At 46.0% G+C, this 22,755-nt stretch overlaps 1 protein-coding gene across 1 annotated transcript; it reads left to right on the forward strand.

The window, feature by feature from the left end:
- The first annotated feature begins 3,665 nt into the window (after positions 1-3,665).
- On the forward strand, positions 3,666-9,413 carry LOC147663070 (actin, cytoplasmic type 5). Its single transcript, XM_086950704.1, has 6 exons — positions 3,666-3,736; positions 6,261-6,396; positions 6,487-6,726; positions 7,012-7,450; positions 8,003-8,184; positions 8,602-9,413. The coding sequence occupies exons 2-6, from the start codon at positions 6,271-6,273 to the stop codon at positions 8,743-8,745; spliced, it is 1,131 nt and encodes a 376-aa protein (XP_086806830.1). The 5' UTR covers positions 3,666-3,736; positions 6,261-6,270; the 3' UTR covers positions 8,746-9,413.
- Positions 9,414-22,755: the final 13,342 nt, after the last annotated feature.

Consider the following 22,755-nt stretch of genomic DNA (forward strand, 5'->3'; position numbering starts at 1 on the left):
GAACTTCCATATATTTGGCGCTGTGTGCTACCTGCTACCCTAGAGCTGACAGCAAGATGTTAAACAATTACTAGTTACTTGGAATTCACGATTTAGGTGGAAACTTAATTTTACAACCAGATGAGAAATTGTGAGTAATGCTGTAATTTTGCATATGGTATCACAGCAAGCTGCCAGTGAGGTAAGGTCCAGCTACAGTGGGGAAGTGGGCCAGACTGGCCTATAATGATTATATTCTGACAATGATATTCTGGTACCATACCACCTAGACTGTACCTAGGCACAAAAGAGGCTTTGCAGCCCCATTCACAGGTTCTATGTGTGGCTCACTCAGAGGGTAGCTCTCTGCTAGAAAGAATAGTAAAATGATCAATAACCCCATATATGGCTAAGGACCCGTCTTCAACACTCAGGCCAGACATATTGGTTATGGACTTGGGTTTTAGCTCATGCAGTGCCTAATTTCAGCTAGTGATTGCTGTGCAGGCCAACTGCACTTATTTTTGGGGACCGATGGGGGCCTCCGGCACTCATTATTGGGGAGTGACACTTATTTTTCCTCATCCTACAATTCCCAAGCACAAGAGAGGGAAAACGCACAATGGAGAAAGAATGAGAATGAGAAAGAGTGAACAATTATCACAAAGTACGAACGGAGGAACCTGCAGGAGTGAAATAAAGAGTCAGGGAGTGTCTGCAAGTCAATTAAAGAGACCTGATGTGGATTCTTGATTATGCAGCCTTGGTATTTGGCACGCTGGCGTTGGCCGCGCACTTCTGATGAAAATTTAGGGCACAGACACTTATTCTTCAACAAATTAAGGACTGATTATTCTTCAACAAACTAAGCACTGAGCTCATGTAACAATGGGCAAAGGTGACTGGGTACCAGGGTATGGTGCAAACGAAGAGTGAGACCTCCAATCAATCAATCAGTAGATTTAGGCTTCTTGTCATCCATGCAGGTATTCAGGAGCTGGCAGGGTCCAGTTCATTAGCCAAATAGCTAAGTCTTCAGGGAATTTCTGAACTCTGGAAGAGGTGAGGAGGCCCTTAGATGAAATGGTAGCTTGTTCCATGTATTCGCTGCTAGGTAGAAGAAGAAGCGAACGCCGCATTTGCTATGTCGGATGCAGGGTTGAGGGTTAGATAAAGTGACGCGGACCGGAGGTATCTTGTGGGCTGATGGAAATTCAGGCAGTGGTTCAAGTAGGATGGTTCACAGTTGTGTAGGGCCTTGTATGCATGGGTCAGGAGTGTGAACTGGCATCTTTCCAATACAGGGAGCCAGTAGAGTTCACTGAGGGAGTGGCTGATGTGAGCTCCTCTATGGAGATCCAGGATGAGTCCTCCACAGGTAACAAACATACAAAGGTTGAGGCAAACATGCTCACTATTCAGAGCCATCGCTCCTTGGTTCAGGTCCTCTGCACATATGTACCTTGTGAATCATTCCTTAGTATTTAGTGATTGGTTCAAAATTAGAAAAGACTAGCAGCGTGCAGCTCCAAGACATGCACTAAGTCATCAGACATGATTCAAGCAGGACTGGTCACGATAAGACTCTTATATGAGGTACAAGGCAAAGTCAGCTTTTATTTGCAGTCTGTGTCACAGTCCACTGCCAATTGGTGCAAAGTCCACTGTTTAATTTTGAGTTGTCCTGCCAATCAAGCAAAGAAACACAGGAGAGTGTTCAGGGCGCATGTCTGGTATGACCATAGGGAACTCTTAAAATGCAAATAGTATGGTGTCATATGAAAACTTTGATAAAAATTAATTGGAAAAAGTGTCAGAATAAGACAGTTTAGCTGTGCAGCTGCAGACTTTTGCCCTTAATCTACTGTGCAGTTTTCTACAGGAACTCTCCTACTCAGAGCTGCTAAAGTTGAATAACCGCACATGGGTCACAACTACTGGGCTGGAGCAAATTAAACCTCTGCGTTCTGAGTGTTAGGGTGTGTTGGGATTCCATCCATTTTGTACCAGTTGTCAACCCTGTTTCCTATGTATGCAATAGCAACTTATCAGCACCAGGCAGGGATTCTAGCACAAAGTAGGGAGTGTAGCTGAAGGTAGTATAATAAAGAGCCCGGGAAAAAATGCTAGCAAGGAAAGTGGCCTACTGGCTTCCCATCTGGGTAGCAAAATGCAACCATAAACAGGATGCAGTTGACCATTCATGCTCTGTCCATTCAATGAAGACCTCAGCGTGAGCTGTGATGGTTCATCAGAGGCCTGGCCATGTCTTCACTTTCTGCAGGTACCCACGCTAAGGCCTCCGGGTGCTGTGAGCGCCTGGGTGCTGTGAATGTCCTTATATTGAGAGGCTGTGGGTGCCACATTCACTACACTCTCAGTAAAGACCTCAAAGTTCAGTTGCAATCCTGCCTCGAAGACAAACTTGTTTATTAATATCATGGTGCCATTATTGTTTAAAGTACAACATTGTGTTAGAAAGGGCAACTTGGTTGGTAACCTACCATTTCAGGGTTGTTGCAGCTGTTTCTGTCTTTTCTAGAGCCTCACATTACCCAAAAGGGGGTAATGTGTGATATTTATCTGTTTATATAGGCATCCTCATCTTGCTTTCCTAGTGTAACTATGTCACTCAACGTGTGGCACATTTGCCAATGGATTATCATTCATACTTACAGAAAGGGAATCAAATACAATTCATAATGTTCTAGTGGCAAAAACACTAATTAGATGGAATACAGTCCTAGAGCAGGAACGAAATAAAGTATTGAATAAGAAGGAAAAAGTTGAGGGCATCTAAAGCATGGCATATCAAGAGTGGGCTGAAGATCTAATTGGGTGACAGTACGCCTGTAGTATTGAAGAAAGGGCGCTCCGAGCCAGGTAGTTTACCACATAGATTTATTTTAAAAGTTTTATATAGCGCTAGCTTGACCTGTAAGTATCAGAGCGCTTTAAATATATACAGTAAACAATAGAAGGACATTACATTACAGGGTAGAAGCAGACAGTAAGGAAGCAAACCACAGAAAAAATACAGCATGGGAAAATAAATATGCACACACTAACATTCCATCAGGCAGTCATTCTGGCTGGGCAGCAGCATACCACAACGCCGCTTTGTTTTTAGTTTTCGTCTTTGAAGCATTTCAGGTTGTTACATTGTAAGGTATCAGGACAGCGGAGTTTAATAATGTCAGTTTATTCCACATTGTGTCCATATGTTTCTGTGTCATGCATCGTAATGTTAATTGAATATAATGCTATACAGCACACGGACTATTAAAGCTCGGAATCTAAAGGCCCTCTTGAGTCAGCTTGGTCCGGGCTGCTGTTTACGCATCCGTTTCTCCCCTCCCCTTAGGTCAGGCCAGCGCTCCTAGGTAGGTATGCCGCTTCCGGGTGAAGATGCAGTAGAGGCCAATGGCGCGCGCTCACTGCCGCCTCTCGCAGGCTCCTCCCTGGCCGCGCCCCCTGTTCTGGTTGCCTAGCCTCTGTCCTCCCCTCGCGCGCAGGCCAGCAGCGAAGAACCCACGTGCCTAGGCGCTGCGCGAGCGAATGACGGCGGCCGGTTTCTACTAGTTGGCCATATATGGCGAAGTTCTGGGCGCGCGGGGCGCGGCCTTGGCCCCACCCCCTGCCTGCCGGTCCGACATTAAATAGGATAGGGGCGCCGCAGTGGAGTCTCATTCAGCCGGCGGCAGCGGACCTGACAGCATCCAGCACCGTCTCATTCTTCGGAATCCCCCCTACTCAGGTGAGGCTGCGATCCTGACCGCTGCGGTTGTCTTTTTCCTGCTTGTGAGCGTCGTTAACGCTAGTTTTTTCTGAGCATTGACGGCGATGTAATCGTTTTTGCCGTTTGTGTAGAAAATTGTGCCAGGTGCGTGTGTACCCATGGCTCTTAGAGGTGAAAGTGGAAAGCTTATTTTTTTCTTTAGTCTTCAGCCTGCAGTACAAGAGTTTGTGCGTCATTATTATGGTGGCTCTTCTGGTAGCTGGCTTAGTTTTGGGGCGAGTGAGTGGCGTTGGTTTGCTTTAATGGGTAGCACTTTGTGTTTAGCTCTATAAAATACCGTTCCAGTTAGCCCGTTTAGTAGTTACTATTTTATCGACTTTGGAAGGATGAGAGACTGACTGGGCTTTGCATGAGCTTTAACTTGTAACCTCTGGTTAACACAGACGGCAAGGTGATGGCTATGTTAAAGTTGTGGCCACCTCACTTTCGAGTTTGTGGCTACAGCTGCGGGTGAGGATTGGAGACCGGGGTCCTGCGTAAATGGGTGGCTCTGAGATCCTGACTTAACAGGGTGGATAACTGTAACTTGCACGTTGTATGTAGGGTTAAGGTGGTAACTTTAAGCTGAATATGCATTACTGCCCGGAGTCGTGCCTGCGCCCCCCCCCCCCCCCCTCTGTTTCTGTGTATGTAAATTACGTGATCCCCGGACAGGCTACGAGGGTGTTTATTTGGGTGGGTGGAGCCAGTCGGTGGCTTGTCCTTAAATGCTCACAACTGCCTTGCTTTTGACTTAATGAGCCGGTTTGTGAAGGTTAGGCTGTCCTGCAGAGGATTGCAGTCTGGCAACCCGGCACATCACGCATCAGACTATGCACTCAGGGAGGATGCTATGCACTCAGGGAGGATGCCGTCTCGAACTAGCTTCCACACAGCAGGGTACTTTAACACCCATTTGCAAACCTTCCACAGCGTCAACAGTGCCACTTAAGCGATGCGTAACCCCCCCCCCCCCCCCCCCCCCTTTTGTAGAACTGCCAGATTAGAAGATTCTAGTTATCGGACTGCCTGTAGTGATGAGCGGGACCCCGTGAACAGGGATGCAATCTTCAAATAAGCGTTGAGCTCTTGCAGTCCTGCAGAGGTCCCACTCCCTGTCAAGAGCTGATATAGCAACGCCCCTTGCCGGTAGCATAGTTATGTAGTGGCGCTCCTTAGGGTTAGAGCGGTACTGCCTGCATTCGCGTCTAATCTTCCAACGCCACCTGTGTGGGGCTCCTACCTGAATACCCACTACTAAATTTGGGAAGGGCAGAGGTGTGTGTGGTATACTGCTGTTTCACTGCCCTCGAGCTTCACCTGCGAAAGGCAACTAAAATGCCTTCTCCTGCGCATACATTTTAAGCAGTCTTCATAGCGCTAATAAGCGGCCGTATCTATAAAAACCTATTAAGAAAAAAAAGCTGTCATAAAACTTAATGGCTGGTCGTCCGGTAGTGTTACAGTTCATGGAAAACTGTGACTGACTCAGAAGGCGCCATTAGGTGGCCCTTAATCGGTTGACCGCAACTCTAGAGGTACGCTTCGCCCATTTGTTTACCGTAGTTTAGCTTGGCCGTGCATTCGGAAACGTGCACAACTATCCAGGTAAGAGAGCGTGACCACGTCCTACAATCTGGCGACCCCCAAGTCTTACCACACACCGTGCCTGTATGGTTGGCGCTGCTCTTGTGTAGTATGCTAGATGGGAATGGTCAGGGCATTAATTGCTTTGAAAAAAAACTGGGAGGGGTGGGTATCTCAGGGGCGTGGCTAATTATGGGCGTGTCTTAAAACCCCTACGCTAAGTCTGTGCTTAGCATAGTGTACTCCCACCCTCCGACTGGTATGTTGCTGTGTCATTGCATCCAGATATGATGCAACAAGGGAAGTCAGGCCTATTGGCTTTGTCAATGATTGTTAGTTGCATAAGATAAATAGGCAGCAACCATGAAGTGTATAAATATTGAAAAATCTTCCACTTAAAGCCCTGGTGACACCACGACAATATTGCTGCTCATAAGTTTCAAAAAGAGCAGGAAAATCCAGAGAATAAATGACTCTTTAAAGGATTTCCTCCCCCCCCCCCCCCCATGACGCTCACCTGGCATGACGTAACTTCTCAACTAGTGAGAAGTAAGCAGTGTGAGCAGGCGCACATCATGTGCCTGCTGTCACTGCAGTCCGGGAAAAAAAAACGGACCGCCTGTGCCAGGGCACAAAACTGAGCTCGATAGACCGTTTCGAGGCCCCCTTTATAAAATTGGCAGTGCTCAGAGCCTCAGCACCTGTGACACCCAGCCCACTTAAATCCCTGGGAATGGTGTATATGCCTGAGCGAAGGGGTGGAAGGATTTTAATGTCACACGAGGAGTGTGTTTTACTGCCTCTGGCTTGCTTTACCTCCGATTAAATCCCATTTTAGGTGTGTTCGAAATGTATTGGTAATTGTTCATGGATGCCCACTGTACATTGAGGTAAACGTATCCGTTCTCTTCTGCAGTTAAATAAAAATGGCAGAAGAGGAGATTGCAGCGCTCGTCATTGACAATGGTTCCGGTATGTGCAAAGCCGGCTTTGCTGGAGATGACGCCCCCCGTGCTGTGTTCCCATCCATCGTTGGACGACCCAGGCACCAGGTGAGGCACTCGTGCAGGCGCGCGACACATGCTCTTCTGCGGGCGTTCTCGGCACAGTTTGTTCCTTACTAACCCTCCTCCTCCTTCCAGGGTGTCATGGTTGGCATGGGACAGAAGGACAGCTACGTAGGTGACGAGGCCCAGAGCAAGAGAGGTATCCTGACCCTAAAGTACCCCATTGAGCACGGCATTGTGACCAACTGGGACGACATGGAGAAGATCTGGCATCACACCTTCTACAACGAGCTCCGTGTGGCACCCGAGGAGCACCCCGTCCTTCTCACAGAAGCCCCCCTGAACCCCAAGGCTAACAGAGAAAAGATGACCCAGGTGAGGCTTTTTAACTTATTTCGACGGCCTTTTCACTTGATTCAATCCTCCTGGATTTTGGACTCATTTCTACAAATCTTTTCTTTAATATTTTCAGGGTTCTGTGCTCCTTCTGGCATTTCCTTCCTGAAGTCTCAGGTTTCTTATTTTCTGTATTCTGCCTGCTTTTCTTTTTTCTTTACACCTATCTTTTGTTGTGCATGGTAGCATGTTGGTTCCAGTGTGGGTTTGCAGTGCTCTTTCGGTTCTGCAGAGTACTAAAACAATGTTCTCCCTCTTCTGCAGATCATGTTCGAAACTTTCAACACCCCAGCAATGTATGTTGCCATCCAGGCCGTGCTGTCCCTGTATGCCTCTGGTCGTACAACTGGCATTGTTATGGATTCTGGTGATGGTGTGACGCACACTGTACCCATCTACGAAGGGTATGCCCTCCCCCATGCCATTCTGCGTCTTGACTTGGCTGGCAGAGACCTGACAGACTATCTGATGAAGATCTTGACCGAGAGAGGCTACAGCTTCACCACCACAGCCGAGAGGGAAATTGTGCGTGACATCAAGGAGAAACTGTGCTACGTTGCTCTGGACTTCGAGCAGGAGATGAACACCGCCGCATCCTCCTCTTCTCTGGAGAAGAGCTATGAGCTGCCAGACGGGCAGGTCATCACAATTGGGAATGAGCGGTTCCGGTGTCCAGAGGCGCTCTTCCAGCCTTCCTTCTTGGGTAGGTGTTCTGCTTCGCACTACAGGGATCGCACAGACAGGTTTTGAAACTGGGTTTGGTGTGAAGGTTTGAGGGGCCGTAATAACTTTTGGACCTGAGTCTGATGGGAACCGTTTTGTAGTGCTGGATAATGGGCTGTCTTGAATGTCCTGGCAGTCCTACAGATGTCAACGTGTAATTAGATTTGCCTTGGGGCACAATATCTGGTTTTTGGAAGTACCCGGCAAGGGCATACCATATCTGTTAAGATTGTGTTCACAGGCCCAGTGCTGAGAACCATGAAAAGGGACTGCACCTGCAGAGAACTGGATTGAATTTGTTGTGGGGGGCGGGGGTGTTGTGGAGGATGGGGGTAGCCTACATAAAAGAAAGGCTACTTCTATAAGTTACAATGCAAATTGGTGAGTCTCTTGCCTTAGTGGACACCTGCACAGTATGCACTCGATTGTACACATGGTAGTGGTTTAGGATGGGGCATGGCCTACACGTTTCAATCCAAGCAGTATGTACTGTGAATGCTGCATGCTCAATAAAAATATAATCTTTTCCTAGGAATGGAATCCTGCGGTATCCATGAGACCACATTCAACTCTATTATGAAGTGTGATGTGGACATCCGAAAAGACCTTTATGCCAACACAGTATTATCTGGTGGTACTACCATGTACCCTGGCATTGCTGACCGAATGCAGAAGGAGATTACTGCTCTTGCACCAAGCACGATGAAGATCAAGGTGAGCTTCTGGGTGGGGGTGATGACAGGGCCCAGTGATGCTAGTAACGGTTTTGTGGACTGGGGTCCCATCAGTCTCCTGCTGTCCTAATTGGAGACCTTGTAGGTGGCAGATTATCTCTGAATCTGTGCTTTGAAATTGTCCTTACGCCTGAAGCTATAAAGTTGACACCAAAAGAGCTACTGCAAGACTATTGGGTGCAACTGGCACTTCATCTGTACTTGTGTTGCAGTTAACTAACCGGCACACTTTATTTGGTTTCCTAATGTAGAAGGGAGGGTGGCTGGTGTCTAGTCCACTATGTTCTAGTTAAGTGACTACATTTGCCCAAAAATTAAGGTTGTGACTTCGTAGTAGGTTAACCTTAATCCATATGTACAAATCTTGAAGCTAACTTTTCTATAATTTTCTCTCCAGATTATTGCACCACCTGAACGCAAATACTCCGTCTGGATTGGTGGCTCCATCTTGGCCTCCCTGTCCACCTTCCAGCAGATGTGGATCAGCAAACAGGAATATGATGAGTCCGGCCCATCCATCGTCCACCGCAAATGCTTCTAAATGGAAATGGACTGGTGGCAGATGCGTAGCATTTGCTGCATAAGCGATTGAGTATTAATTTGCTCAGGCAAATATGTACACCTCGTGCTAGCCTCCTGAAACTGGAGTGAACTCTTCTTGAGCACTAGGCACTGAACGCTGTCACTATTTGACCACTCGCCTCGCATAGATCTCCCTTCAATATATGCTATTTGAATGTACCCTGTACATTTCTCTGATCTAACATGGTGTGGGTGATTTAAAGTTTTGTGGAGGAGAAGCTCTTCTGTGAAAGGCTGCTCCCCCTCATGCGTTGTACAATTTCGGGGTGGGAGCTGAGACTAGGGAACTGTACAGGGTATGGCGTGCGCCAAGCCTCCCCAAGTGCTCAATATTCTGGTGTCTAGTTCAGGGGCTAGTAGAAGTTCATGAAGGAATTGTCACTTTGTTTGCCACAATTTTCTATTCGATTGGGGGAAGCATATCGCATTCAAGCCTTATGAACTGTATTACTCCATCAGTTGGAGACTGCAGGGTTCCAAACGTTACACCTGTAAATGTATACATCCAGTTAATTTATGTACATTTTTTGTATGTTGCCTTAACGTCCTTTGATGGCCGTAGAAAATAATTTGTAAGTCATCCTAACTTGTGTAGGGGGGACAAATAAAGCGCTGCAGTAAAATGGCTCTTGTGTCTTGTCACCTAGATTTGGTTTTCAGAACGTGTTTCAAAGTAGTTAATTGGTATTGATCTGAGTGATTTGTTCCCTGTTTTTGGGGAAGGAGTGTTTGAAATTTTACTGTTAGTCTCGTCCTACTGTGCTCTGGTTAAAGGCCTATCTGGAGTTAAGCTCTCTTGGGGCTTCCAAGCTCTATCCTTGCCACAGCAACGTGGCACAGTTCCTTCTGGTTAAACACGTGTTATTTGCTTTGAAGAGTTCAGGCAACCTCAAGATTAATACTCTTATTTGGTCTGACTATTGTCTTCCTGCATCAAGTACTCCAACGTTACTTATTACATTGACCTTGAACGCCTCTCCTAGACGGTGGATATTGGTGGGCAGATGTTTGAAAATATCTTAGTCTATAATGTTCTGCAGGATCATGCGCAGTCATTGTAGGCTTCTAGGCACTTTAAATGCCCGTGCCAAACCTACTGATTGACAGGTGGGACTAGGATGAGTTTTGAAACCATAAATGGTTATGGGAGTAGACTTTTAATGTCATGTATGCTTGGTATCACGCTTTTAATGTACAGTTGGTCTTTCCCCAGAAGTTTGTTTCATTATCTTTACTCCCTACACTTGCACCTATTTTTGCAGCTCAAGCGTTCCTACAAGGCTACAACTAGCTACTTTTGTAGCCAGCCACTGTAGAACAGTCAGAAGTAGTCTTCTCTTTGTCTTACTGCTAAAGGTGCACTAAGACCAAGTAGCAGCCCTACACCAAGTTACGCACACTCCCAGGTACTGTTTGTAGGCACCTAACGCAGCTTGAAGCCTCTACTACTATCTGTACATCTCGTGTACTCTAACATGGTTCATTATACCATTTACGTCTTCCATCACACAGATTAAACAAACTCACTTATCCTTCCAAGTTAAGTGATGACCAGTAGGCATTGGATCTGAGAAACCAAGTTCTGGTGCGCAAAATCCTGTGTGAAGAACACCTGCAAATTCAGGGCGGGTCTTCATTGTCTTGGACAGCTTACTAAAGTATCACATATATTCTAGCTGTCCCACACAATTTGCAGGTTTAAAGTGTGCACAGCATAAGATCCAGAATTCAAGAACCTGGGAACTCCATCCTACCCAGCACCTACTCCCCGGTTATGGCCTCATCCAAGCACTCTTGATTTTACTAAATTATACAATTGGACTTTGCTACAGTCCTCTTCAACCATTGGCTTTTTTTTTTTTTTTCAGCCCATGTATTTTAGAATTGGTGATGACCTGGCAGTTGCAACAATTTTTAAGGAAAAATATGGCAAAACAAGGATTTACAAAGCCTAGGGCAGAGTATTAGCTTTACTAGTACTGGTTTCTTGTGGTTGTGAACTGATGGAGTTTCATTAGTGTAATCTTAGGTCAGTTATTTTGATTAGCTGCATGAGGTTTTTCATGAGCCAGCAAACCTGTCTCATGAATAGTGCAAGCCCTTGGCTTATGTGTGCAAAATCCGACTGCTCCAGTATCTTTTCAGCCTAAAACGGTGGGGGCTAACTAACATTAAACTTAGTTTACATTGTCAATGTGTGTTAAGTGTCTGCACATCAAGGTGTGTAGTTTCACCACTGTTTGTGCAGGAGCAAAGCGCACACTTTCACTAAACATAAGTGGTGGTATTTGATGCAATATTTTTTCTTTACATTATCAGCAATTTGGGTGACCACGTTTTGTATAGTACCTACTCACAGGCTGCAAAAAGATTGTTACACCAATGCATAAAGTAATCCTAGCGAATGGATTAGGCATGACTGCTGTAGATCATTCTGACCAACTTGTAAACTGTATATAAACCTCAGTACAATTACCAATTTTTACAGAATTTTCAGCTGTTCGAATTGGGGCCCAGATACAGTAACGAGGACTGCACTGGCCCTAAAACCATAATTTTCAACCCCCCCCCACCAACTATGATTGGATGGTGATGCAGATTGGGTTTAGTCCCAGGACGGAGCGGAATCCAACTCCCTTAAAAATAATTAAACAAAAACTTCACTTTTCCAGAAGTGTTAAAACTCTGAAGCTGGCACCAATCTACAGCATGGTGATTGGGAGTTATCGAAGCAGAATGCCATTTAAGGGATTCAGCTTAAGTTTATAAATGCATCTTGCTTTAATGTGAGCGATTTTACTGAGATTAGAATTGTAAAGACCTAATCCGAGTGTCTTGTGCCAGGGGTTTTCCTGGCTACTTTCGGAGGGGCAGGGCTTACTTCAGTTTCGTCCTAGGAGTTTATCTAGTTAAGCACTTTTTTCTTTTTTTAAACGCTTCTGGGATTCGTTTCAATGTGTTTTTGTGGGCGCCTCAGTTAATGTGGGCGTTTGTCTGCTTATATCTTTGCCTTGGAAGAAATCGAGAGATTTTGCAGTTGAGCACAGAAAGGGTTGATCCAGGCCTTGTCCCCCTGGCCTAGGACTTGATGTCTTGCATCAGTTACACGAGAGAGCAACTCAAGAAAATGGGACAGGGTTGCAAGGGAAACCTGTTAGCTGGCCTGGAGGCTATCGTAAGAACTGCAGGTGGTTGGGGGAGAATCTAAGGCCTTAAGCACAACTTTATAAGACCTCAGCTACCCAGCAAACAGTGGGCTAATCAACCAGGGGGTCTCACCCAGGCAGATAATCAAACGTACAGAGGAATGTTCCAAGGGCTGTATGTCAGGTCAATCTCTAAACACTTGGAACTATGGGACCTTCTAGAAGAGGAATGCCAGATCTAGGCTTCCTGACTGAGACCTGGCTTCAGCCATTCAACCTCAGTACTAGTGGTCGCATTGCCTGAAGAGTTTGAGGTGATCAGACTAGGCAGGCAAACTGGGAGGAGTGGCAGTAGCAACCAGGGTGCCCCACCATATTAAGGTGGTAGACTCAGTGCTCACAACATATATGGAGTTACTGGTGTTTCATATAGAATCCTTGAACACCAGATGGACTGGAGCGGTAGTGTACCATCCCTCAGGGGGAAAGTAAGCAATTGTTTTGCTCCTCCTGGAAACCCTTTTCCCTTACATTTTACTATTGGACTGTTTCGTGTTGGTGGGGGATTTCAACTACAATTTGGAAGAGCCCTCTAACATAGAAGCTATGGCCCTTTCATCGGCAATGGAATCATTGGGGTGTTTTTTCCAAAGTGCACAAGCCTACGCACTGTGCGGGCCACACCCTGGACTCTATCTTTATCAATTCCCGCCCCTTCCTTTTCTGTGGAAACACCTCCGGAGTTAACATGGACTGATCATCGGGCCTTAAGAGGAGGGCTCCCTACCCGAAGATTAGAAACCCCTCCTTAACCATGTTTGACTAATTTTCTACCATTACTACGGAGCAAGTAAGGGCGGCACCTGCAGCTACTAAATCAGGTGCAGAGTCAGACTGCGCTCCTCCTTTCATCATGGCAGAACTGTCCTCAGTCTTAGCTCCCTTGCTTACTGAAGTCTAATATCTCGGACACTATCTTCCCAGACAAGTGGAAGAATGCATTGATCACGCCTATCTTGAAGAGAACATCAGCCGATCCATCAGATATGGAAAAACTACAGGCCTATCTCTTCTACCATTCTGCTCGAAAGTCACGGAGAAGATGATCAATCAGCAATTGAGTATCTGGAGCAAAACCAATATCTAGACACTTCTGAGAAGAACATAGTACGGAGGCGGTCCTGATGGAAGTTCCGGACAGTAGAAGTATGCCACTAGATAAAGGGGCTCCCACTATGCTGGTGCTTCTTGACATGTCAGCAGCCTTCAACACCATCTCTCGTACCATCCTGCTTTGCAGATTGCAGGAGATTGGTGTCAAAGGCCAAGCACTGACATGGCTAAAGTTTTCGGTCAAACAATCTCAACGGGTCAAATTAGACTCTTATGTCAGGAACTTCTCCACTTGACAAGAGGGTACCCCAAGGCTCCATCCCAAGCCCTACTTCAGCATATATGTGGCCCTGCTGTCTACCATAAGATCTTTGCGCTTCAAGACTATTTTGTATTCAGGTGGTAATTCCATTCAAATCAGTCACTAGAGCCAAGTTTAAGACCTGTATGATGTACATAGTGGCCTGGATGGGGGATAATTTCCTCCACCAACTCCAATAAAACGGAGATCCTCCTGTTTGGAAAGACAGAGGAAATATGGACATCAGACTGGTGGCCCTCTGAATTGGGGGAACCTCCCTCCCCACAACATGTTAAGAACATGGGATTCTTACTGGATAATAAACTATCCCCTGGAGACCATGTAAAGACATTGTCAAGCACCTGTTTTGGGATCCTGAACATGTTATGGAAAGTGTTTCCTTGGATCCCTCTGGATGCAAGAGACTCATCCAGGCATTGATTGCGAGTAGGTTGGACTATGGTAACACGCTCTTGGTAGGAGCCAGAGAAGAGCTTTTCTCTAGGCTCCAGGTATTGCAGAATACGTCGGCAAGAATGTCTTTGAATAAGCCTAGGCGTTCCCCATCTCGGACCCTGTTGCAAGCTCTAGACTGGCTGCCCGTCAGGAAGAGAGCAGTCTTTAAACTTGTGATACTGGTGTTTAAGGCAAGACCAGGCCTGAGACCAACATTCCTAAGGAGGAAGGTGAGGGCTTATGTCCCTGGCCGCCAGCTGAGATCTAGCAATCCATCTCCTAGTCCCTTGCAAGATCAATAAATTCAGAATGGGAGGGCGTGCCTCCTCTAACCATGCCCCCTTCCATTGGAACAGGCTACCAGAAGTGGTGCGTTGCTGTACCTCGCTGGGACAATTTAAGAAAAGTTTAAAAACCTGGTTGTTCTAGGGAGCTAGCCGGGGTGAGGGTTCTGTCTGTGCTGCCTGTGTTGAGAGATACACCCGGGGATGATTCACTGCGCATTACAAATGTTAGATAGGAATTTGTGTAGTTTAGGAGAACGATTATGTTAAACCGATGGAGTTTGAGGTGATAGTCTCAACTTGAAAGTGTTTTACATTTTTTTTTGGGGGGGGGGAGGCATGGGGTCCATGTGTACTCTGAAAAGGATATGGAATATTGATGAACCTCTTGGTGGATTTTAGAGGGGCTTTAGAGATTGCTAGGGGGCAGTAGGGGAATACCCCCCCCCAGTGTGAGGGTATTGTTTACTATTTTTAGATGTTTTCTGCTGCTATTCTTTGTTTCCCAAGAATAAGCAATCAAATCTCTAGTGCCGTGGAAACAATAGATAACTATTTTACTCAGTCAATCACGCCTGCTTCGTTTTACCAGAGATGCAGAGAAATAGAGAGATGGGCGTTTTCAATAAAAGTATTTATTGAATAGTATTTTCTCAAGCATAGTAAATTAACTTCTACAATTGTAATACTGGTTATAAAGTACAATGCATAGAAATCAAACAGTATTTTTAGAGTATTACTGTAAAAGCATGATATGGTTTCTAAGCCATAAAGTGCATAAAATACATACAGTAATAAATAATGACTAAAAGTACTCAACTGGTGCTTCTAAAATACGCATACCCCGATGTACCTAACCTAAGTCTAGTACTAGGGAAGAATTAAATGAGTAGCATAAGTTTAGTAGTTCTCTGGCAGGAATCTATTCCAAGAATTCTCAAAGGTCTAATCTGCTCCCTACCTTGGTTTTAGAATGAAGGAGGTCTTGTATCTCTCTCAGGACTCGATTTCCCAGATACCCGCTACGAAACACTGGAGCTGGATTTCTCGGCAAGAGAAAAGATAGCGTCTCGCTCAGTGCGTCAGCTGGAGGGTTGGCTTTTTTCGGCACTTGCTGCTGCAGGGCGTCGGGCACGTAGATAGTCGATCTGCTCCAAACCACTGTGTTTGTCTGGGCAAACCTAGGCATATTTATACTTTGAAGGTGCCGAGTTTGACGCATGTTTGGACTTATCACTCAAAATCTAAATTCTTGGAAAACACCAGGAGTTCTTGGAGAACTTAATATTCAAGCAGGGGAAAGTCAGCTGCTGAAGGCAGGTTTTTCCAAGAAATTGTTAATTCTTGGAACTTACTGGAAGTAGCCATGCTGTATTTGGGCTGTATGGCTTAGGCCAAATATGGTAGTGATTTCTATATAAGGATATGATAATGTATGCCTATATAAGGGGATGAATCGGGAAAATTACACTAGGGTCCTAGATTCCTGTTCAACATTTCTTTCCACATTGCCTAAAAAGAAGGCAGTACCAAGGACTCCATCCCACCACTAAAACAAAAGTTGGGTACACTTTAAAACATTTAGCTGAATCGCAATGCCCAAAATATATGGTGAAACTTAGGATTAAATATGCCGACCTTACCCTAAGCATGACGAATGTTTGGCCTCAAGTGTATATCAGATGCCTTCTGCAGCCTCTTGCATACGTCATATATTTTAATAACCTTCCCACTGTAATTCCTCTGCCCCACCTGCTCTTTCTTTAATACCAATGTAATCTCCCTTAACCTTCCCCACTCTTAATTGCTTCATTTTTCCCTACTCCACTAGGATGACCACACCCTTCCAGATCAACACTAACACTGCTGCTAGTCTTGTACGCTTGTGTGATCACCTATTGCATTCTGGGTTTTGTATTTCGCCTTGCTTCCATTGAGCTAATTAGACTAACCCACCTGGCTAGGAGATGCATCCCCAATCATCCACTAGACAATCCTCCATGGACATGCATGGATCACCTGGAAATGTTCCAGGAATACCATAATAAAACCAGCTGCCTTTTTCAAGAAGTCCTTCTGGACTGCAAGCGTTCAAGAATTCGTCATGATCAGGTGACAGTCAATCGTAGCCCACTGCTCTCCCTTACCTACTGTCTGTTGCCCATTCCCTATAATGTACAGACACCTGCCAAACTAGCTTTCACATATGCCTTCTTAAACTCCCCCTCTGACTTCCACCTTAAACTAGGACAATCTTGCATTTTAAGTGGCCTTAACACCTGTTTTAAATGACCCCCTTTTTTGGTCAAGTTCCCCATGAAACCGTAGGTCAACTTTCCTGAACTCCACACAGGAGCCAGCAAAATTAAATCATATTGAGTGCCTATTGCCTCATCGCCTTTATTACCCATCCATCAGAACGGCAACAGAGACTAACATGGCTTTGGAACAAACTTAACCCATGTTCTTCTAGATGTACAAAGTGGCAAGTTTTCTAGCCCATATAAACTGTTGCATTGTTACTCATGTAGGTTTCCTGTTGAAGCTCTATCACCCGTGTGTTGACTAGAAGTGCAAACTAACTACATAAAGGTCCCCTCTCACTACTCCAAAGACTGCTATAGGAAGGAAACCAATTCACATATTTGATATCTTATCAGTTCGCCAAGTGTTCCACTGGCTACCAATGGCGGACCATTCATCTTCAAGGCACTCTGCGTTGCCCACAGGGCCATCCATGGCTAGGACATATTCTTCATCCAGGTAATATTGCAAATATACTCCACTCCAGACTGGAAGCATAGCTAATCAAGCCACCTTATCAAAAATGCCTCAATAGAACCACTTTCATTATACAGGCACTTAGGTTATAGAGCTCCCTCTCAGCATAGACTAGAAACATCCTAGACCACCTGGAATTCAGGAAGGTGAGGAAAACACGGCTCCGCTATATAAGATGAAGGTCTTTAACTCCATCACTGCTAATGGAATTCCCCTCCTGTGCTGCCCCTCATTGAAATGGGTGTGGTTGTGACGGAACCATTCCGTCATCAGCACAGCCCAACCGTGACTGATGACGGAATGGTTCCGTCACAAGCATCGAAGGGGTTAACAATCAATAGCTCATCTAGAACAGCAAGGTATTTCTGGAATCTTACACTTGTTTAAACATAGATAACCTGTCTAATACATGGCACAGACTATTTCTGGACTGTTTAGGTGGATTGAGATTTGTGGTCACTGATCCCAGGCCTAGGTCACTGATGTATTCCGAAAATAAGTTTAAGGCAACACAGATCTGCTAGACTCGGTCCTATGAGAGAACTTCTTTGAGTCTGCCAATAACAACATATCTCCGTTTACAGTATGTTATTACCTAGGGGCCTGATTTAGAGCTTGGTAGACTGGGTAATCTGTTTTAATGGTGATGGAGTCCCCCTGTCCACCAAACTCTTAGTTCGCCTGCCCTATTAACAGTTGGTCCAACTTCCAGATTTACACACACTAAAGGAAATTTACTCTGTAAACATAAACCTTTCTTCAACAGCTTGAGGGTGTATGGCCGGCAGAGTGAAGCCACTCAACCACCTTCAGAGAGAGGGTCTGGATCACCTTTTTTTTTTGGTCCGCTAAGAATATATTGGCGGTGAGGAACAGTAAAAATAAACCAGCATTGACATAGCCAATAGGTCTCGCTTTTGGGGTCTTCTAAGTATTTAGTTATGCAGCACAATACCCTTGGTGCAACAACATCAACTGTTGCATGGCTAATCCAAAGGCGAGACCTATTGGCTATATAAATGCTTGGTATTTTGTGTTCTTGGGGGAAACCGGGCTAGTGCCAGGAGGGTCAAGGGTGAGTAGCAGAGAGGTGTGGAGTGAATGCCCAGCTGGTCCTTGCCATCAGGAATGACGGCCAAAAAATTGCTGATAAATTCAATCTGGGCATGCAAGATATAGGGAACTGGATGGCCTCCAATTGCCTGAAATTGAATTCTGATAAGTCCGAAATAGTTATCTTCGGAAACTTGACCCCGGAATGGTCCTCCCGCTGGTGGCCGCTGTCATTAGGTCCCCCCCCCACACCTGTAAGCAGGGTGAGGAATCTGGGAGTCATGTTTGATGACCGTCATACTTTCCTCCCGCATGCCAATCAGATCACCTCATCTGCTTTTTATAAGTTACGACTTATAAAAAAAATTCTCCCCTTCCTTCAGGCTTCAGCAGGCAAAACCCTGATTATGTCCCTGGTATTGTCCACCTTGGACTATTGCAATGCTCTATTCCTGGACACACAAGAAAGAGTTCTCAATAAAATGCAAGCTATCCAAAATGCAGCTGCTAGGCTTTTGGGAGGTGTCCCCAAATTTCACTCAGTGTCAGGAACCATTAGAGAACTCCATTGGCTTTCTATCAGGAATAGAATAAAATTCAAAACCCTTTGTATTGTTTATAAAGCCTTGCATAACCAGGGATCAGCCTTCCTTATTCAAAATCTTTCTCCCTACCGTCCCCTCAGATCCTTGCGATCTTCCAACTCACATGAGTTAGTGGTACCTCGTACCAAACTGGTGTCATGGGGTGACAGAAGATTCCTCGTGTCAGCACCCAAACTCTGGAATACTCTGCCACTAGCCATTAAAACCAGCCAATCTCTCTGGTCTATTCGAAAGCAACTCAAAACCTGGCTTTTTAATCATTGATCCCCCTTCCCTTTTTGGCTGAATATAGCAGATATCTTAGCGCCGAGATGCCCAAGGGCCTTCATTCGCGCTCTACAAGTGCTATAAATAAATAAATAAATAAATGCCAGGAGGGACAAGGTTGACTGTCAGGCAATGGGCGTGAAGGGTGAGTGCCAGAGAGGTGAGGAGTGAGTGCCAGGGAGATGAGACATAAGAGTCAGGAGGGTCAAGGGATAGTGCCAGGGATGGGAAGGGTGAGTGCCAGGGAGGGGAAGGGTAAGTGATGAGAAGGGGGAAGTATGAGTGCCAGGAGTGAGGGGTGGCTGCCAGGCCAGGGGGGTGAAGGTTGATTGCCAGGTCAGGGGGATGAAGGTTGAGTGCCATGGAGGTGAGATGTAAGAGTCAGGAGGGTCCAGGGTGAGTGCCAGGGAGGGGAAGGGTGAGTGCAAGGGGTGAAGAGTAGCTGCCAGGCCAGGGAGTCAAAGGGCTCGTGCCATGGAGTTGAAGGTTGAGTGCCAAGGGGGCGAGTAGTGAATGCCAGGCGGTACATGGGTGAGTGTCAGGGAGGTGACAGATGAGTGTCACGCAGAGTCAATGCTGAGTGCCAGAGAGGGAGAAGGGTGAGTGCCAGGTGCGAGGAGTGACTGCCAGGCATGGGACGCACCAGTACCAGGCCAGACTTGGGTGGATGCAAGAACCTTTATAAGGCGGGTGCCAGGTCACTCGTAACCTTAGTACAGGAGTGGGGTGCGCAGGAGAGAGTAACATCTTCAAACAAACTAGTCAATATCCTGAATACTCCACTTTATGGCCTGGCAACCTTATGTGGAAAATAATTAGCAAATGAATGGGCTTCTGTAGCGGACTTGCAGCTTGTTACAGCAACTTATTGACATAAAGTTTGCATTGCAAATAAGCCAAAGCTAACACAATCTGAATTAGTAACGGTAAGATTCGCAATGAACTAGAAACAAGTTAAAAAAGCTCCCCAGAATTGAACCGAGGATACAGAATAATAAAAATGGGGGGCAATATTGGTCTCCTTTTCACAGCTGACAGCCAAAAAACAGGATGTTGTGGAGGACTCGGATTCTGGAGGAATCAGAATTTTTAAGAGTCAATTTTTCATAACATTTTTTGTTGCAGTTGTGTGTGTTAGTGGGTGTGTGTGGTTGTATGGGTGTGGTTGTAATTGTGGGAGTGGTTGTGTGTGTGTGTGTGGTTGTGTTTGTGGTTGAGTGTGTGGTTGTGGCTGTGTGTGGGGGGTTTTGTGAGGGTGTGTGGTTGTGTTTGTGGTTGAGTTTGGTTGTGTGTGGTTATTTGTGTAGCTGTGCATGTGTGGTTGTGTTTGTATGGGGTTGTGTGTGTAGTTATGTGTGGTTGTGTATGGTGTGTGGTTTTGGTTTTGTTTGGTTTTGTGTGGTAGTGTTAGTGTGTGTGGTTGTGGGTGGGTGTGTGTGTGGTTGTGTCTGTGGTTGTGTATGTAGTTGTGGGTTTGGATGTGGTTGTGGTTTGTGAGTGTGTGTGGTTGTGGGTGGGTGTTGTTTTGTGTGTGTGTGGTTGTTTGTGTGGTTGTGATCGTGGGAGTGGTTGTGTGTGTGTGGTTTTGTGTGTGGTTGTGGCTGTGTGTGTGTGGTTGTGTGAGGGTGTGTGGTTGAGTTTGGTTGTGTGTGTGGTTATGTGTGTTGCTGTGCATGTGTGGTTGTGTTTGTGTGTGGTTGTGGGTGGTTATGTGTGTTGTGTGTGGTTGTGGGTTGTGTGTGTGGTTGTGTGTAGTGTGTGTGGTTGTGGTTTTGTGTGGTAGTGGTTGTGGTTTTGTGTGGTAGTGTTAGTGTGTGTGGTTGTGGTTGAGCGTGGGTGTGGTTGTGTGTGTGTGGTTGTCTGTGGTTGTGTGTTGTGGTTGTGTGTGTGGTTTTGGGTTTGGATGTGGTTGTGGGTTGTGATTGTGTGTGGTTGTGGTTGTGGGTGTGTGTGGTTTTGTGTGTGTGGGGGGGGTTTGGTTGTGTGTGTGTGGTTGTGGTTGTGTGTTTGGTTATGTGTGTAGCTGTGTGGTTGTGGGTGTGTGTGATTTGGTTGTGTGTGTGATAGATTGTGTGGTTGTATGTATGCGTACTGTAATCCATGCAAAAAAGGGATTTCACGCTCAGTGCTGCAAGAACAGTTTTCATCTTCGCCTTCATAAGTAATTATTCCACCTCATTCCTACCACCGCGTGGGATGTAACTATGTTGACTACATAAGCTTGCCTGCCACAGGGCACGCATCCTGAACTTTTACACCCCACCACTTTCAAATGTCACCAGCCACCACTGACTACTAGTTAAGGTGTGGGTGGAAAGACGTTCCAGTTAACAGTAGGCCGAGAAATGGCCGTAGGAAACTATTTGCTTCAGAGGGGCCCTCCGCCTCATCTCCTCCACACCCACATTTCTGACCTGCCACAAAAGGAATACTGGAATATCCTGGAAGAGTCCTGTAATTCACATATGCTGCCTTGGCTCTCTCTAACCCGCCTTCTTAGGCACCACTTGGCTGTAGCAAATATAAAATGGATTCCAGTGTGACTATGGCCACATGTATCACATACGCTCCATAGACACATGCGAAACGGGCCACATACACAATATCCACGTCCCATATGGATGGGCAAGTGATCCGGTTGTAGGGGACTGGAAGATCAATTTGCAGAAAGGTCGGAGAGGCAATGAGTCAACTCTCCCCAGCACAGCGATGTAAAAAGGCCTGGTTTGCCACTGTAAATGGTATAGCTGCCATCAGTGTCTGTCCTTTACAGGTCGTCCACTCGATGAACTCGAGGCAGGAGCACACACTCTTCCAAGCGATGCATGGGAACTTTTTGTGTCTCAACAATTGGCCCCTCCCCACATCAGAATGTCCTGAGTCTTCCTCCACTGTTGAAGAAGCCTGGTCCTCGGAGAGCAGCACCAGGATTTGTTTGAGGGGCCTTGTTTGCCACTCAGACAGTGCCCTAGCGCCTGTGTGCAACACAGCCAGGTTGGAGAAAACTACGTGCGCATGTCTGACGACAGGCCAAACCAATATGCACACTTTGCAGTGCAGACTACCCCCTCCTCCCTGCCATGCCCGGCCCCACCCAAGGCTCCCTGGCTCAGTAAGTCGGTAGAAAAAAAAGGTTAATATCGTTAAATCATCATTTTATTTTCTGTTGAGAGACTCAATGGGCCGACAATCCTTCACCATTAGGAAGGAGCTTCCCCTGAATACACCCTTTGGGACATTACAGGCCTTTAAACACTCTGTCTTGGACAACAGGGCTATTGCTCCAGCAGCTATAGTTGCATTGTTAGCTACTAAGCTCCTATAGTATGCGGTTAGACCCCAACAAATTGAGTGTGAGCAGTGGAAAACTCCCAAAAAGGGACAGCTCGTACCTTTATCTATAGTGGGAGATTATTTCCATTCCCACCTACATTTCGGGAAAAAAACACAGAGGACTGACACAGCAACACCTGCTCCAGGTGCTTCAGTTAGTACTCTCGTGCACTGATGAAGATAGCAAGTAGGCTAGGCAGATATCTTCCAGGCTGTACAACATATAGTTGATCAGAAAATGAAAAGTGGCAGGAGCATTCTTTAACCCAAAGAGCATAAAACTGACATGACAGAGACCTTCAGGGATGGAGAACAGCAATCTTCTCCTTGGCACCAAGCGCTTTATCCCATCTGCTGGGCAATCCTTCTCATCACTCCCCCACAGATCTGGGAGGGGCTCACTCTCCTCCTTGACTTCCTTGCCAGGATGTTAATAGTGTAGTCTTTTAAGTGGTAGCGCTTCAGCCAATTCACATGGCACACCTTAAGAGGTTCCCAAATGGTACCTCTGTCAACTATGCAGTTGACATCAGAAATCTTTCTGACGACTTTGTAGGTGCTACTTACTACATTTGTCATCCAAGCTCAAGGGCAAATCAGCTTGAACACCAAGACCTCCTCACCTTCTTT

This window comes from Lissotriton vulgaris, unplaced genomic scaffold (assembly GCF_964263255.1).
Source record: "Lissotriton vulgaris unplaced genomic scaffold, aLisVul1.2 SCAFFOLD_793, whole genome shotgun sequence".
NCBI lineage: Eukaryota > Metazoa > Chordata > Amphibia > Caudata > Salamandridae > Lissotriton > Lissotriton vulgaris.

Excerpts from the sequence above, each read along its gene's own strand:
- LOC147663070 (XM_086950704.1), top strand. The coding sequence starts at position 6,271 with ATGGCAGAAGAGGAGATTGCAGCGCTCGTCATTGACAATGGTTCCGGT. Across the intron at positions 6,727-7,011 it reads ACAGAGAAAAGATGACCCAG|ATCATGTTCGAAACTTTCAA; the intron begins GTGAGGCTTTTT and ends CCTCTTCTGCAG. Across the intron at positions 7,451-8,002 it reads CTTCCAGCCTTCCTTCTTGG|GAATGGAATCCTGCGGTATC; the intron begins GTAGGTGTTCTG and ends ATCTTTTCCTAG.